Genomic DNA, 16,938 nt, shown 5'->3' on the forward strand with positions numbered 1-16,938 from the left:
AAGAAATGCCTTTCTCTCTATTAATATATACCCCCACACACATTTATATATAATATTATATTATATTTATATTTTTGTGTCACGATATGGAGATTGAGATGGATACAAGTGCAGATTTTTCAAGTTTAATAAAGAACTAAACAAAATACAAAAGACACTGACATTGGGGCAAATCACTGTGGCAAAGACTAAACATAAACCAAAGAGAAAAACACAGCACCAGGGACAAAGGTAAAGAAAGACAAACGTGAGACAAAGAGTGCAGTGAAAACTGTGGCTAAATACACAAGTGCTTACCAGGAATGTGATCCAGGTGCAGGTGGTCATGTGATTGTGATGCAGTGGCTGCTGGGAACTGTAGTTCAGATTTCCTTCTCTGATTACATGACATAATGGTGTATGGTGTAATATGTGGTAATGTACGGGTATTACTCTGTGCGTGTGTGTGTGTTTATACAGAGGCTGAATGTGTTGGCCACTCTTGGGTAACTTACCCAAAATACATCAGAGCATCATCACAGCTCTCATTACTGTAGATGGCCAGCCAGAGACATCGTCACCGAGCTCATCAATGAAAGGGTACAGATGGCTACACACCTTCTCTTCAGAGTGAAGGGAATCATGGGTGTGGTCAGATCTGATTGGTCAGAAGCTGTTAATAAATCTTTTAAAAATAACTGCAGCTCTGACAGCAGTGCATATGCAAATCAGTTCCAAGGTTTATACAGTATGAACACACTCATTATAAACTATCCACGCTATATCGTCAGCGAGAATGCCCAATTCGTATACAATGAGATCGTATATACATCACGTCTTTGTGTATGTGTTCACGTAGGTGGACTCGAGCAGTAACTTTGAGTGGCAGAAGCAGCTGTGCTAATACTGGGACGTGGATCTGGATAAGTGTGTGGCCAGAATGACTCTGTATTAGTATGTCTACGGATATGAGTACCTGGGAGCCTGCCTGCGTCTGGTCATCATCCCGCTCACAGTAAAGACGTGTTAACAATACGTTAAGAATTCATAATGCATAATGTAGTGTAGTGCATGTTATTATAATAATATTTATTTAAATACTATGCGTAATGCATTAAGGAGGCTTTATAACATGCTTCGAATGCGTTTATCGCTCGTTATAGGCGTGTGAAAGAGTGAAGTCTTAAAGATACGTTCGTGTGTGACCTTTCCATCAGGAAAATGTTTAATGTAAAAAAAATCTTCTTGGAAATGACATGCTTGTGCTTGTTTGTGATGGTTTTTAGGACCGGTGCTATCTGTGTCTGATGGGTAACACCTCGAATAACATGTGTGTAGAAGGTGTGAGCTTGATCCTTTCACCGTTATCCAGACAGAGTGTCTTGTTGTTGTCCAACACGGCGGTAATTTTCTCAATCCACAGGCACGTCCACAGGTACGTCACTCACCACCCACTTGTGCGTGTTGGCGGTGTCACTGCCGAGGGACGTTTGATGGCACTCCGCTCCAGTGTGAGAGGGTTGCCTTCACCATACAGCTCGTCCATGCTCACTGACTGCGGGTTGAGCACGTCGGTCTCGATGGGCTTGTAGAAGGGATTCACCTCGCAGCCCTCTGTCTCGTGGAGGGTGCGCAGTGCGTCAGCAAGGGCACGGTACGCCGTGGTCTAACCGCCTCTTGTAGGGCCCACCAGCAAGACGCCCTGGTGCACCAGCATGGTCTCGTACAGCTGGATCACCTTGGCGGTCATGCTGGAGAAGGGCTGCAGGGAGCGGGTGCATAGAGCTGCCTCGATGTTCGACTGAAGCGCGCCGTAGTCGTGCTCGGGGACGCCCACACCAGGAAAGAGGTCCGACAGAATACCGTTAAACGCACACAAGAAAGATTGGATTGACTCGATTGACACTAGGTTCAAGATTTTCAGATTATGGATGTTCAGATGTTCCAGGATTCTTTACTTTTCATCTAGTATAACATTACAAGGTGCTAATGTTATATACTTTAAATGTTTTTAAAAAAAAGTTATATAGTATATGATTACAGCTTTTTAGTTGCAAAGAATTTGCAAATGTCAGTTAATTCTATTTCCTAATTTGTCCTGGAATTTCCTCCTAGTGCCTGATTCCAGTGATCCTGTGATAATGACCTTTGATACTCCAAATGTAAACTTTGGTGTTCTTTACTATTTATCAGTTTATTTTATTTTAAGTTCTGCGTCATCCTTGAGTAACTTGGATTGAAGCGGCCTCCAGGTTGTCCCAGAGCTCAGTCCTGCCTGCGTAGCCTGGGTTCATCGTGATTAATGCAGCTTCCTACAAATGGAAGCAAGGGAAATGATAATGATTCAAACCCTTGCTAATATTCTGAAATCGATTGCAACACTGAGTGAGTCTGTTCCAAGAATCGATTCAGCACAAATCTCGAATTAAAGGTTAGGGGAACAACCCACAATATTAAGTACATAGGATCATTATCATGATTAACAGGGCGATTCCTAATACCTGGTGTCAATTCGTAGATACCAGGTAATGGGAATAGAGTCGATTCAAAGGAATCAAGCTTTGGAGTCGACTCTATAGTCATTGTGAATATGGAGTCAACTCCAAAGCTTGATTGTGGGGGAAGCATGACTGAAGAACCTTGATTTCTCAGTTTGGGAACAATCCCAAAGAAATAGTCGGGAGACGCAGAGCGTTTGGCATCGTTGTGACAAACGCTGAATCTCACAGCTTTTTTTTTAGTTTTAATTACTCAACAACTAAGACACAACCCCCTCATTTATTCCTTCACTTTCATCTTTCACTACTTTTTTTTATTTTGCATTTTGTTCTGATTCTTTCCCCCTAAATGTCTGGCTAGAACTTTCTGGAACTGGGAGCTAATGCTAAATTTAATGTTCTGTTAGAAAAGACAGCTTGATGTGTGGTTTCATTAAATTCATTCAATTTAAATATCTTGTCTTTCTAAGAAAAACTGCTGATTAAGCAATGCACTATACCATATTCATGAGAAAGTAGAATGTTGTATTTGTTATTTGACGTTTGTGTAAATTCAAAACGTCGTTTTCAGCTAGTGATTAAAGAATTGGTTCATGAGTCATCTTTGTCAGATATGCTGGTAGCGCTTTCTGATTTTAGTCACTTAACCATTCAAAAGAGTTATTTGTGTGTGGAACGGTGTTGCATTGCACCCACGAATACCTGCAACCTGGAATGGAAAATAAGATTTATTTTGTTCCAACACTTTTTTGTTGTTGTTGTTGTTGCTGTTGTTGCTGTTGTTGTTGCTCCAAAACTGAAAATTGTTCAAATGGAAGCAGAAGTAAGTGTAGCTTCTTAAATTGTGTAGTGTAACGCAGTGTTTTTCAATCTTTTTTGAGCCATGGCACATTTTTTACATTGGAAAAATCTTGCAGCACACCACCAACCAAAAATGTTACAGAATGGCACTCTGTAGCCTAATACAGTGTATATAATTACAATATAGTTTCTCAATTTATTTATACTCATTCAGTGTGAAACCTGGGCCTGTTTAGATGAACACAAAGCCGATATCCTGGCAGGAATTTAAGAAAGGCATACACAAAGCTCTTCAACAGCTTTCAGTCTCTCTCTGTTTTTAGTTTTTATAGCAGTTAAGCTTGAAAAGCTCAGCTCACACACATATGTTGTGGAAAATGGGAGCAATGTCAAAACTTTGTTGGCCGGAATGGGGAATTCCTTGGCAGCAGTCAACCAAAAACTGTCCAAAGGAAGTTCAGCAAATCTTAGCTTTACACCACGATCTTGTTTCAGTTCAGTTAGTTCCTCCTGCTCCTGTAAAGTTATGTCCTTTCCAACAGCAGTCAAGGCATTCAGTGGAGGCTGAAGAGAAATAAAATGACAACTTCTCCTCAAGAGTTTTCAGATCTTTACCTATTACCTTGCACAGTGCAGCAGGGTGATCTTGCCGTTCCTCTGTGAGTGGGAACATCTCAAGGTTGGCGCTTTGCACATGTTGTTGCCAGAGGTGCACCTTTAAATGGAATCCATTTATTTTATCTCATTTCGGCCTTGCATCCGTGTGATCGGTTCATTCAGATGATGAAATATATCTGCCAGGTATGCCAGCTTTGCACACCACTCATCACTTGCAAACAGATTTGAGTAATCAGACCTCTCATTTGTCAGAAACACTTTAAGTTCCTCCGGCAGCTCATACACATGGGCCAGCAACTTGTCACGCTACGACCATCGGACCTCCGTATGGAGCAATAAGGCTTTATGCTCCGCTCACATTTCCTCACACAAAGATGCAAATATACAACTTTTCAAAGGTTGTGTCTTTACAAAGTTCCCTATGTGCACAACATCATCCACCACAGGAACTAGTTCTGCTGGTAAAGTCTTTGCAACGAAGGTGTCACGGTGCAGAAAACAGTGTGTAACAATAAGATCTGGGTTTCTTTCCTTCACTCTGCTAACGAAGCCTTAGGTGTGCCCGACCATGGCTGCAGCTCCATCAGTGCAAACACTTGTGCAATTTTCCCACGCAAGTCCTCCCTGGTCAATTTGACCCAAAAAAATTCCTCTCCTGTTGTTTTTTCTGGCAGTGCCTTACAAAATAGGAAGTTTTCTCTAATGGCATCTCCATCCACAAAATGCACATTGGCCAAGAGCTGAGAATATCTCTAGACTCATCAGGTTGCAACGCAAATTTACTACTGATGCGTATCTTTTCCAAAACATGGCTTTCGATGTCTGTAGACATATCATCAGTACGTCTGGCGATTGTGTTATCTGAGAGCGGGAGTTTAGATATGTCTTTAACCGCGTCAGGGCCGAGTATCTCGTTGACAGTGTCTTTGCAGGCAGGTAGTATTAACGTCTCTGCCCCAGTGTGGGACTTTTTTCATTTAGCTACAAGTTCAGCAACTAGCTTTGAGGGCTTTTTAATTTACCTTTTTGGTTTTTCTCATTAATGTTGCCTGTTTCGGTGTTTTCACGCAGGCAAACAAAATAGTCCATCGGCTTGTTTTGAAGCGACGGGTGTTTCACTTGGAGATAGCGTTTAAGCTTGCTTGGCACCATGGCGCTATTGGACAGCTTCTCGCCACACACCAAGCATAATGGAGTCGGGGTCATCTCATCACTGGTGAAAGTAAATCCTAACGAAAGATAACTTTCGCTGTATTGCCTCGAGCTCACCGTCTTTGCTTTCTTTTTACCACCACTCATACTAGGCCCTTCACCTGGGTCACAGTCTTGTCCAGGGCCCAGTTCGGAGTTTGCATGTTTCCTTTTTAAAAACTTCTCCATCACTGCCACCACGACCTGTCGCATGCGTCACTAATTCTCTTGTCTCTAAGAAGGTAGGAGGCAATTACCTGCTGCCACCCGGACGAATATTACATTACTCTGCCAGTCACTATATTACAGCACAGACACTCAACCATGGCTTATTATTTGCAGATAATAATGAATAAATTTTAATAAATAAGAATTCATGACTAAGTGAAATTGGACAATTTCTCACGGCACGCCTGACGATCTCTCACGACACACTAGTGTGCCACGGCACAGTGGTTGAAAAACACTGCTCTACGGTATGTAGACTGTATTACATGCGTGTTGAGCAGAGAGGAGATATTATAATATTATACAGTATCTGGAAATATAGTGTGTGACTGTTGCTGAAATAAGGAAGAGACTTGGGATTCTCCTTTTCAAATCTGAAACCAAATTGCTGAACAGCACAATACTTACCTGAACAGCTTACTCTGCGAAATCTTTAGTTATTTAAACTAAGCATTGGTGGTTCAGTGGTACAATTCTCGCCTGCCATGCGGGAGGCCCGGATTCAGTTCCCGGCCAATGCAGTAGTGAGTTTTGAAAGTTAAGCCTTCACCAAAAGAACATTACAAGCCTTATCATTTCTGCCCAAACTAGACGAACTCCATAGGGAGGGTAACCATGCTCGTGAATTTCCTTCATTTGAACACAATCTGTCTGACTGTGGATTGGTGGAGTCCAAACACTTTAGAGAGTTTTTTTTTTTTTTTTGAACTTTTCCAGCCTGATGAGCATCAACAACTCTTTTTCTGAGATCCTCACAAATTTCCTTTTTTCATACCATGATACACTTCCACAAACACGTGTTGTGAAGATCAGACTTTGATAGATCCCTGTTCTTCAAATAAGACAGGGTGCTCACTCACACCTGATTGTCATCCCGTTGATTGAAAACACCTGACCCTAATTTCCCCTTCAGACTAAATGCTCATGCAGACGCCAACAATGTCTGCACCATGCACGCTTCCTTTACAGAATGCGCTTAAGCAAGGTCTTTACAAGAAAAATAGGGTCCAAACCCACATGGGCTGTGCACAGCGGATTGGCAGTTCATCACCTTAACCTCTTGCTGACATAGCTCACGCATGTGAAATTACATCCCGGTGTGTGGAGCAATAAAGAGGTTTCGGTGCAGGTTCTTTGCCCCTGTCGTCTGCGGAATGCGTTCTGCGTTGACGGACCTCCAGAGACGCAAGAGCCTTACAGCAGCTGTGGCCAAAAAGCATTGAAATACAGTTCACGGTTGTGAAACACGTAGCCACAGTGCTAGCTTTTCACATTTCTCCACCGTATCTAGTGCTAGCTCAGGGACCTGTACAAAGCTTCCTATTTGTAGGCGTGAGACAGACTGCAACAAAGCCAGATATTGCTGGAAAGAAGAGGCAAAGTAACAAGTTTGCAACGAGGATGGGACTCGAACCCACGCGTGCAGAGCACAACGGATTAGCAGTCCCTCGCCTTAACCTCTCGGCCACCTCGTCCAAAGCCTGCCGCTTTTAACGAAAACTATGCAAATGAGTGTTTAATGTTCGCTGACTAGATGACTGCGTCTCAAATAGATTTTATTCAAGTCTTGAGGTATGAGCTGTGCCGTTTATTATGATAAATATACTGCTATGTATATTACATATTTTTTTTTTTTTTTTTTTTATAGATGATGATGAACAGTGCAGAAGAGCCGTGTATTGTCCTTATGTGAAAACTAGACAATGCACAGTAATAACACCGATGAGCTGTGTCTGTGTACAGTAGCCCAAATCTGCCTTCTGTTCCAGGCGGCGTTGTGTCTTGTGCTAGATGGAGCTTGACTGCCCTCGTGTGTCTAGTTTAAATATTAGAACGTGGTATGGAGAGAAAAGGATATATATATATATATATATATATATATATATATATATATATATATATATATATATATATATATATATATATATATATATATATATATATATATCTGTGTGTGTAAATGATGTAAAAGGCTTTCTATCAACATTAGAAAAAGGTTAGTTATTAATTTTGTATTTTTATGATAAATAAGTGCTATGAGTATTACATAATGTTTGTTTTTATAGAAGACCCGTTAATTGTGGTTATGTCCGAACAATACAATGCACAGTAATGAGCTGTGTCTGTAAAATAGCCCAAACCTACCTTCTGCTTCAGGTGGCGTTGTGTGTTGTGCTGGATGGAGCTTGACTGCCCTCCTGTGCCCAACCTCGGGAACGGCAATTTCCCAGCAGCGGTATTCTGTCATAAGAGTACATTTGTAGTTAGGCCCGAGTTGGGTAAGAAATATTACATGGTTTATATTACTGTGTCCCCTTTTTAACCCGTTCATGATCATTATTGTATACATTACAAAGATAACGGTAATGTTCTTCCCTATTTGTGGATATTCTCGAAGTGAAATAGATGAGGCCACCTAGGGAACACTAAGTTATCTAGGAGCAGTGATGAGAATGACATGTCTAATAACATTAGAAATACATTAATAATGTTATTATAATAGAAATCAAGGTGTGCACTTTAACATTATAAAATATACATACACAGCAAAATCCACAGAAACAAATCCACTCTATTGGAGTTTCAACACTTTTAAAGTGTCCGGAGGGGTCCACACTCCACAGTGTCATTTTAACACTTTAATAGAGTTCACATCAACTCTTTGTATAGTTGAAATTGAACACTACTCAAGTGTTAGTTTCTCAACACCAGTGTGTAGTGTTAGAAATTAATTCTCATAGGAGTAATTCATTAAATCTCATAGTGTTAATTGCATACTATTAAATGAGTTGCCTCTAACACTATAAAGTGTTAATATGCTACTGCACAATTAAAGTAACATTTAAATGATTACAAATCTAAAAGGCAAACAAAGAAAAAAAACAAGTTGGTTGCTTTAATAGTTTTCTTTTTTCAAGGGCGTTAACATTACTGACCCCTCAGGTCAAGTCTTTCTAAATATAACAATTGGGCACTATGTACTCTCTTTGATTATTCTCATTAGAGCACTGCTGGTCAAATAGCCTAAAGTGTGTCAGTTCATTCACAGAGATGACAGAAACTCATCCATTTGGTTATCTTCTATACAGTATGCATTGAAGTGGTCATCATAGTACATCATTTTTACATTGCAGGAAATAATGAAAGCACTCTCTTCATATATTATTATCTCACAGATCTTTTTGAACACAGGGAGATCATAGGTACATGCAGTGCATATGAACACACCAACCTGATACTCAGTACCATAATGTCTGACCCACTTTGTACTTGTAACACTCAAACAGGCTTCTAAATATAATGTCTGACTGAGTTCTTCCCCACCTTGCAAGTTACAGATGGTTTTTGATGTAGGACCAAATTCAAACCTTCTAAAACAATAATTTTAATAGTTAAATGTCAATTGACGTTGATGTTGCTTTACTAATGATTTAATGAGATTCTTGAAATTTTTTGCCACATCTTTTGAAAATATGGTGCTTAGCTTCAAATCGCATTCACCACATATGGATAAGGGGGCCAATTTTTTTATGCATCTCAGATCAAGTGGTGCTTGGGAATCGACGTCTTGTCAGGAAACAATTCTTTGAATAGAGTATGGTGATCACAGATCAGATGTTTTAAGTAACATATCATCCCATCAGTTATGGTGTAGGAAAACACTATATTGACAATCTGCATCAAAAGTAGGAGAAAGTTCCAGTGATTGTTATTCCTTTCAATGACCACCAAATATCAGTGGAGTGTTGTGCAGAAGACACCATGACTGTATGGCATTCAAACCCAGGTGTTTGCCCTTATCATCCATTTTTAACCCACTTGGTTTGTTTTTACGGTTTGTGTAACCATAATTAAAGCTCTGCATCCTGTTTAACAAGGTACTCAAAAACCAGTTTAAGTTCATACTGTACCACACCCTCTAGCAGATCATGCATGATGTCAACAGCATAGTTATCAGTATAATGGAAATACTGTAATGAATTGAGCACACATGACTTTTTCACACCATATATTGACCGCAGTTCAGGATTTTCATTTAGTGCCTTACAATGTTCAGTATGAACCTCTTTGGAACGGAAAATTAAGCCAGAATGATCTTCAGAAAATATAGATTGAACTTCTTCCTTACTAATTAAACAAAGCCTACAGAAATTAGTTGCACTGAAATATTACACAAATCCCAGTAAGACATTTAAAGCCAAATTATCTCCTGTTACTTGAATTACTGAGCCAAACCATGGTGGTTCAAAACAAGGAAGCTGTATGCCTTTGGCTTCTAAGATTTTCAGGTCATCAATAAGGGGCTTTAGTATCACATCAAAACCGTATGTCTTAAGATCTTCCATGTAGAATAGAGCTGCAAGATGTACATTAATCAGTACAGAGTTACACTTGGATGGAAGATTTTTTTTTTTTTTTTTTTTTAGAGTAAAATAGATACAACCAAGTTTGTGGATCCCCCTCTTGGAACCTAGAGGGTTAGCAATTTCAAAATCGTTGTAATAGAGTAGAATCTGTAAAGTGTGCTTTTGCTGCGAGAACAGTGCATGGTTTTGGAAATGATAACAGGTGACTTGGCTCTCCACATTTTAAATGTAACTTTTTGCTAGGATATAAACCATGTTGAAATTTTAAATGTTGACGAAGAGCCAAACAAGTTCTGAGGTCTGCTTTACATACAAAACACGTGAACATCTTCAAGGCTGTTAATTTCGCTGCAGCAATCGTGCTCGAAGTTCTTTAACACGCGGGCTCTGCTTTGCTCTTCCGACATCGATGTTGTAGATGTTGGTTTGGATAAATGTGTAGAAATCTCAAAGAGCTTCATCATATGAGAAACTGAAGACATAGTGAACTTTGAACAGTTCATCAAAAGCTGCCACTGACGTGTGCGCCTTACATGGGATCAGTTTTGGGTCGATAATAATGTAGAACTTTGGGATATCCTTCTTTCACTCACTGATACAGAGGAGGAATGGTTGTCTTGTGTCAGCACTCTCAATGAAGGTAGTCACACTGGCTCCTTCCTGAAGGTCAGCAAAGGGACATAAAATAAATATGAAAATAAAACTGCATGTTTTTTTTACATTATCACTAGCACCATCACATCTTGTTTGTAGGTGGAGTATGCAAAATGAGATGCAGGTCTCAGAATCCTAAAATAATCTACACCTCAAGAGTTCGTAAAATTAAGATCTGATGTTTAAATATTAACTTTTGCATACCTTAAGATAGCTCACAAGATGGCTGGTTGCTTGAGCTGAACTGATCTTGGATATTTTTTTTCTGGCCTCTTGAGGTTAGAGGGAGCAGATGCAGCTGCAAAAGGATTGAGGACATATCGCTGTCCCATCCTAAAGACATCACAGAATAATTAAATGATCTCTCTTTAATTATTTTTTTAAAGAACGGAACATTTTTAAAATACATAACAATTTATACTGACCATTGTAGTCCTCAGATTCAGGTTCAGTTCCTGACAGCAGCTCGCCCATATTCTTAAGAGTCTTGCAGTCTGCAATGATTTTTGGCTTGAAGAATATTGTCCACTTTGCCAGGAACTTCTTGGACACTTCGTCACCAAACATCATGGAGAAATCGTGGTCGATCTTTAAATAAGGTTTATACAGGTTTAAACATAACGGACATAAATGGATAAAAGGTCAAATACTAAAAATTAAGATCTGCTGTGTTATTTATGCATACATTTGGGATATAAAAGATTAGAACGTTGAATTTCTCAGTTTGGACCGGCCTGTTGTTGTTATGGTGATCATTGAACAGCTCCTTTCTCTGCTGTACCAGTGAACTCATTTAATAACTACAGAGAAGGTCATTTCCTTTTCAAAACTACTTCCAAAGCTAAATACTTTCTTACCAATCCAGATACAGCAAGGAAACGAGTGAACAAATCCAGGACTGAAGATGATGCATCCTCACCGACCATCTTCTGCCGATACTGGAAAGTCGCTCTCATCTTCTGTTTGACCACAGATTCATCAGTGGAATATCGTATTGTAGATATCGCCTCCCTGCACTCCTCACCAAATCGCTGTTGACAGAATAACAGAGATTCTCGTCTGGTTTTTGGACCATCCTGAAGAACAGTCTTGGAATGACACCGGGAGCCAGCACAGGTGTTATGTTGAACTGTCTTGATCCTCCATGCAATGAAGCCAGTATTACCCTAAAGGATCATAGTAGTGTTCCTGTTTAAGAAATTATTATTTCTTTTCTTATTGTGTTGAGTAATTCATTCTTGAAGCCAAGCACGAGATGCTTGGCTTCAAGAATGAATTACTCAACACAATAAGTTCACACAATGACTATATAACATTACAAAAACAAGTGGAAAATACAAAGCTGAGCAACCTATAAACACTCATCTAAAACAAGATCATTTTAACTTTAAAACTATAAAAGGGAAGAAAATATAAACACACACTGGTTTGGGTTTTCAGACAGAATACAAGAACTTACATATCCATGTTTGGAGAAAGGATCTTGGAGGTATGGAAAAAGTGTCACAATTCCCAGTGCATAACTGGTCCTCACACTTGAGGATGGAATCCTCCTTTCAAAATAAATCAGTTTACTTTGCAAGTGTGCATGTTTTGCAAGAAGTTAAAGGATAAATTCCCCTTTTATAGCAACACAGAATAGCATTCTTTATCTGTGCCACATGAATCTGTTGTGATGATAAAGGGAGGGAAGTGACCTCCAATTCTTACCCATGTAGCTCTAACATGTCTGCAACCAGGGCGTTCACCATCTGTTTATGTGTGACATCTGCTAGTGTTTTGGTCTTTTCATACTCCTTGGAGATTTCCTCACCCTTTGGATTGACCCTCAGAACACAATCAACTTTCTGCCAAAACATCTTACATTGTTATGACATGCTCATGGAAATTTAAGAGGATTTTTAATGCCTTTCCTTTATGTCGAGAATACATTTACAAAACACTTCTACAGATAAGTATCAATAATAAACAATTATGTAATTGAGGATTTTAAATGCATTTATTCAAAGCTTACCTGTCTTGCTTCATTCTGCTCCATTAACCCTGTTGGGTTCCTCTTCTTTCTTGTGGACTCCAGGACAATTGTGGAATCTGATGAATGGGATGAAGCTGGGGATAGTGGAGTCAGTACAGAGGAGGATGCTTGATCTGAGACCAGCTGAACATCCAGATCTACAAAATCACAGACAGAACAAAATCAATTTAAATGTACATGTATTTATCAGTAACAAAAGCATTACAACAAATACTTGAATGGTTACATAAAAAAATATAAAGTATATTATCTTCATTAAGTACTTTCCATATACGAATAAGATGTACTTAACGTAATGATCAATAGTATAGCAAATGATAATAGTTTGAGGTCCCTCAAAAAGATATTTTAGACTCTGCTCCTAGGTAACTTCATGTGTTCCCTACGTGGCCTCATCTATTTCACTCAAGAATATCCACAAATATGGGAGAAGATTACAAAAATAAAGGTAATGTATACAATAATTATCGTGAACAGGTTTTAAAAAGGGGAGAGAGAGTAATAGTAATCATGTAATATTTCTTGGCTAACTACCACAAACTTGGAACAGAATACCCCTTCAGGGAAACTGCCGTTCCTGAGTTTGGACACACGAGGGCAGTCAAGCTCCATCCAGCACAACGCCGCCTGAAACAGAAGGTAGGTTTGGGCTATTTTACACTGACGCGGCTCATCAGTGTTATTACTGTGCATTGTCTAGTTTTCACGTATCAAGGACAATACACGGAGCTTCTGAACTGTTTCACAGCATCATCATTATGATTTAATTTTTAAAGAACGCACCCTCTTCTCTAGACATGGAAATGTTGGGGTTTTTTAAGTTTACATTGTCACACAGCAGCTGTACAGATATCTGGATATAGTATTTCAGTGTCCATTCTTAAACACGACAGATGAACAAACAAAGAAACTAAGCACATGAAAAGGTTAGATAGACCAATGATTAAATACTACTCCGTTCAATGAATACAGAGGCCAGCTCAGATACCACAACGTTTAAAAACCTCGACATTTGCGGCGTCATAAACGGAACAACCGTCAAGCATACCATCAGGAAACTTACAGAACTCTGAACGTGACGTCATAACGGATCTTATGGCTCGCTGCTCCGATTTGACTATATATGTCTGTGCACGCGCCGGGGAGACTGACCTAGACACGGTATAAGGACAGCACACAAACACATTTAAAACATATTAACACATTAACATTATATCATGTACATAGCAGTATAGTTATCGTAATAAAGTACACAAATTTACTGCTAATAGTAACATTATTAATGTCTTTCTAATCTTATTAGTCATTTCATTCTCATCACTGCTCCTACATAACTTCATGTGTTCCCTAGGTGGCCTCGTCTATTTCACTCGAGAATATCCACAAATAGGGAAGAACATTACAGAGATAAAGGCTTAAAATTGCTTGAATGATAAAAAGTCAATAAATACGAAATCACTAAATAACTTTAAAGGGTTTATTTTCTACAGAACATGAATACAATCCTTTCACTCAAAATAGGACTCCCCGCTGCAGACCCTCCTCCAACGTTTTCAAAAAAGCTCCTAGCGTCATATCTAGCGACTTTTTACACAAACCTTAGCTACTTTCTGTAGAAGAGAATGGCCAGTACTGCCCGGTGAGTGTGAGGTCCTGCTTTCCCCCCAGAGACACGCCTCTCTCTGCGGCTACTCTGTTCAGTGAGGGGCAGAGAGGAGCAGCACATTCATTCACTTCTAACTTTCTCTCTGAGAGATTATTTTACATGGAAATATAGCACGAAATCACAGTGCACTCGTTGTCTTTAACTTATGTGTGTGGTGGTTTAGACAGATGACGTCACGGTTATAAAATCAGAATTTTAGCAGTGTAGATCAGCAGCTTGGAAAAGGTTTGAAAGTGACTGCTGGTGAACATGTAGTCTCTTATTGGGCCGTGGTTCAGTCACTATTTCATACTCGTCCTGTTGTCTGACAACAGAAACAGAAAAAATACGTAAATGAAAACAGCTTTATTGGGAATTTGGCTGTAAAGGGCTGACTTTAGGCAGAATGAAAATACGATGTAATGATGTAATGAATATGCTAATTAGTGCATGACATCATCTAGAAACGTGTGGACACAGTGCTCCTGTCACTCACTTGGAGTATTTTAACATTATAGTGAAGATGATTCAGTGCCTGGGAAATACAAATTTAGTCCATCACGGCTGGGAAAAGGAGCTATATTAAAATTGGCTGTGTTTTTATTATTATTATTATTAATAATAATATTTTTTGGAATTTAAAAATAAGAAATAAAGAATACGTTTGAATGACATCTCTTGTATAGTCCGTGAAAACAAAAGCATACACAGTATTTGAAAAGTGCTTGAAAGTCCTGGAATTTCATTATGAAGCATCTGTACAGACCCTGTTATATGTACTATGTGATTGATGTATTAAACATGCCTCTTGATTTCTGGGTTTAGCATAGTTATACCTCGGTTTGAGTTTAAAACAATAGCTAGATTTACTGGTAGAATAATGCTAGTTAAGTTTCTCTCACAAATATTATTGAGTAGATAAAGTATATTCAGTAGCTTTTCTGGGATAGTGAGAATTTAGGTTAATATAGTAGAAAACAAAACACTCAGATTATCCTGGTTGTAAGAACTGCTCATTCATCTGTACACCTTTACAGTTTTCACTACAGATATATCATCAGCTTTATTGAACAATACTCAGAATCCTTGTCACCTCCCAGCCAATCAGTCATCAGTCATGATGAATTTTTGTATGGTTGGAAGCATGTTTAAAACACAGAAAGTGCTGAGATCATGTAAGAATGAGGTTTTACTCACTGGCATAAATGTGTTCACTTTAAACTTTGTTCCTTCCCTTAAACACTTACCTGCTTGAGAATTTCCAATGTTTGTAGAATGATGATTCTCAGTACAGCACATTACCAAATATTAATGGGCTTTAAATTTATTTATTTATTTGTGACAATTATGGGATTTTCTAATTTGTTTAATATGTGAACTTTTTTTTTATTATGGCTCATCAAGGTTCAGAGCATTCCATTCTCTTAAATCAACATTTCCCATTGTTAGTATCAGAATCTTATTTAACATGCAACATATTCAATAATCTGTAACTAAGACTCAATAAAGCAATTCTCATTACACAGTGTCCAGAATGTCTCTGAAACACTTCAGCCTATGATTAGCCATGGATTCCTGGGAGGACAATGTAGCAGTCTCTGAGGATTTCTTCTTATCACTCCACTGTTTAAAAAAACAACAAACCACTAAATACTGGATTCTTCTTCTTTTAATTTGATTGTCAGTGCTCAACTCAAACCAACAGCAGTATTATTAATAATATCAGGAATGATTGTGTCTAAAATCAACCACTGACTATATCCCACTTGTTTGTTTCTAGATTGTATGATTTATTTAGCCAATTCTAAACTCACCTCTCCATTTGTGTAACTGGATACTCAGGATAATGAAATTTCGCTCTGGTTTCCATCCACCCACCCTTTCATTTTCTATATCTCCTATCATACAGGGTCGCACGGAACCTTGAACCTATCCCAGAGATCATAGGGCACAGGACAGGGTACACACTGGACAGGGTACCAGTCCATTGCAAGGCACACTCACATACACATTCACACACCCATTCATACACTACAGATACTTTGGACATGCCAATCAGCCTACCATGCATATCCTTGGACAGGGGAGCAGCACAGGGAGAACACACAAACTACGCACACACAGGGTTGTGGTGGGAATCAAACCCCCAACCCTGGAGGTGGGAGGTGAACGTGCTTAGCACTAAGCCACCGTGCGCCCCACTCTGGTCTCTTTAATTTAATAAAAAATGTGACACACGGAATAGCACAATGTGCTATCAAATAAATAGTGGGTGACTGTTTTCTTTATAGTGTATATGCACTGTGAATGACTTCTTATTTAAAAACATAAATGTAACTGACATGCTGCTTTATTAAATCATAGCAACTTGAGCACCTGCCTAGCCCAACTCTGAATATGAGGAACTTTCCTACACAAATATTGACGTAACTATTCACCCATTCTCACACCAATGGTAGCAGAGCTACCATGCAAGGTGCTAACTTGACATCAGGAGCAACTCGGGGTTCAGTGTCTTGCCCAAGGACATTTCGAGTCACGTGGGCCAGGATTCAAACCGCCAACCCTACAATTAGACAACCTGCTCTACCACCTGAGCCACAGCCACCAACTAGATAATTAGATGTTTAAGTCAGCCTATCCCATTCCTTCATTTTCTTGTTACATATAGATGTCTCTTAAGTGTTTCCTACATGTATATATTTTAAATTGGCATGTCTACCAATATGTAAGCCAATGCATAAGTTTTACACTACTAATACAAAATGTCCCAGTGAGGCCTTCCACACCCGTCAAAATATTGCCATCTCACTGTGACAGAAAAAAATATAACAATGATGCTTTAGAATTAGATAAATAAAGTTTCTGCAAGATATGAATTGAACTATTCATTTAGAACTCAAAAAGTACATTAATGGCTTT

General features: G+C 39.0%; 1 protein-coding gene and 1 non-coding gene across 5 annotated transcripts; both read right to left on the reverse strand.

The window, feature by feature from the left end:
* Positions 1-6,708: 6,708 nt before the first annotated feature.
* trnas-gcu (transfer RNA serine (anticodon GCU)) lies at positions 6,709-6,790 on the reverse strand. Its single transcript has one exon. It is a non-coding gene; the product is annotated as a tRNA-Ser (tRNA).
* A 1,399-nt stretch (positions 6,791-8,189) lies between these two features.
* Positions 8,190-14,657, reverse strand: LOC128629772 (uncharacterized). 4 transcript variants are annotated; one of them, XR_008394157.1, is made up of 10 exons: positions 13,970-14,657; positions 13,435-13,523; positions 12,906-12,998; positions 12,351-12,508; positions 12,047-12,183; positions 11,796-11,889; positions 11,194-11,524; positions 10,762-10,924; positions 10,541-10,669; positions 8,190-10,342 (listed from the first exon to the last, which is right to left on the reverse strand). XR_008394157.1 is itself a non-coding variant. In XM_053678503.1 (10 exons), the coding sequence occupies exons 4-9, from the start codon at positions 12,372-12,374 to the stop codon at positions 10,542-10,544; spliced, it is 855 nt and encodes a 284-aa protein (XP_053534478.1). In that variant the 5' UTR covers positions 12,375-12,508; positions 12,927-12,998; positions 13,435-13,523; positions 13,970-14,640; the 3' UTR covers positions 8,190-10,342; position 10,541. The 4 variants fall into 4 exon arrangements, 3 of the variants coding, with proteins under 3 accessions (XP_053534478.1, XP_053534477.1, XP_053534479.1); XM_053678503.1 differs by having other exon boundaries at positions 11,194-11,502; positions 12,927-12,998; positions 13,970-14,640; XM_053678502.1 differs by having other exon boundaries at positions 11,194-11,502; positions 13,970-14,640.
* Positions 14,658-16,938: the final 2,281 nt, after the last annotated feature.

Source organism: Ictalurus punctatus, unplaced genomic scaffold, assembly GCF_001660625.3.
Source record: "Ictalurus punctatus breed USDA103 unplaced genomic scaffold, Coco_2.0 Super-Scaffold_100, whole genome shotgun sequence".
Taxonomy (NCBI): Eukaryota; Metazoa; Chordata; class Actinopteri; order Siluriformes; family Ictaluridae; genus Ictalurus; species Ictalurus punctatus.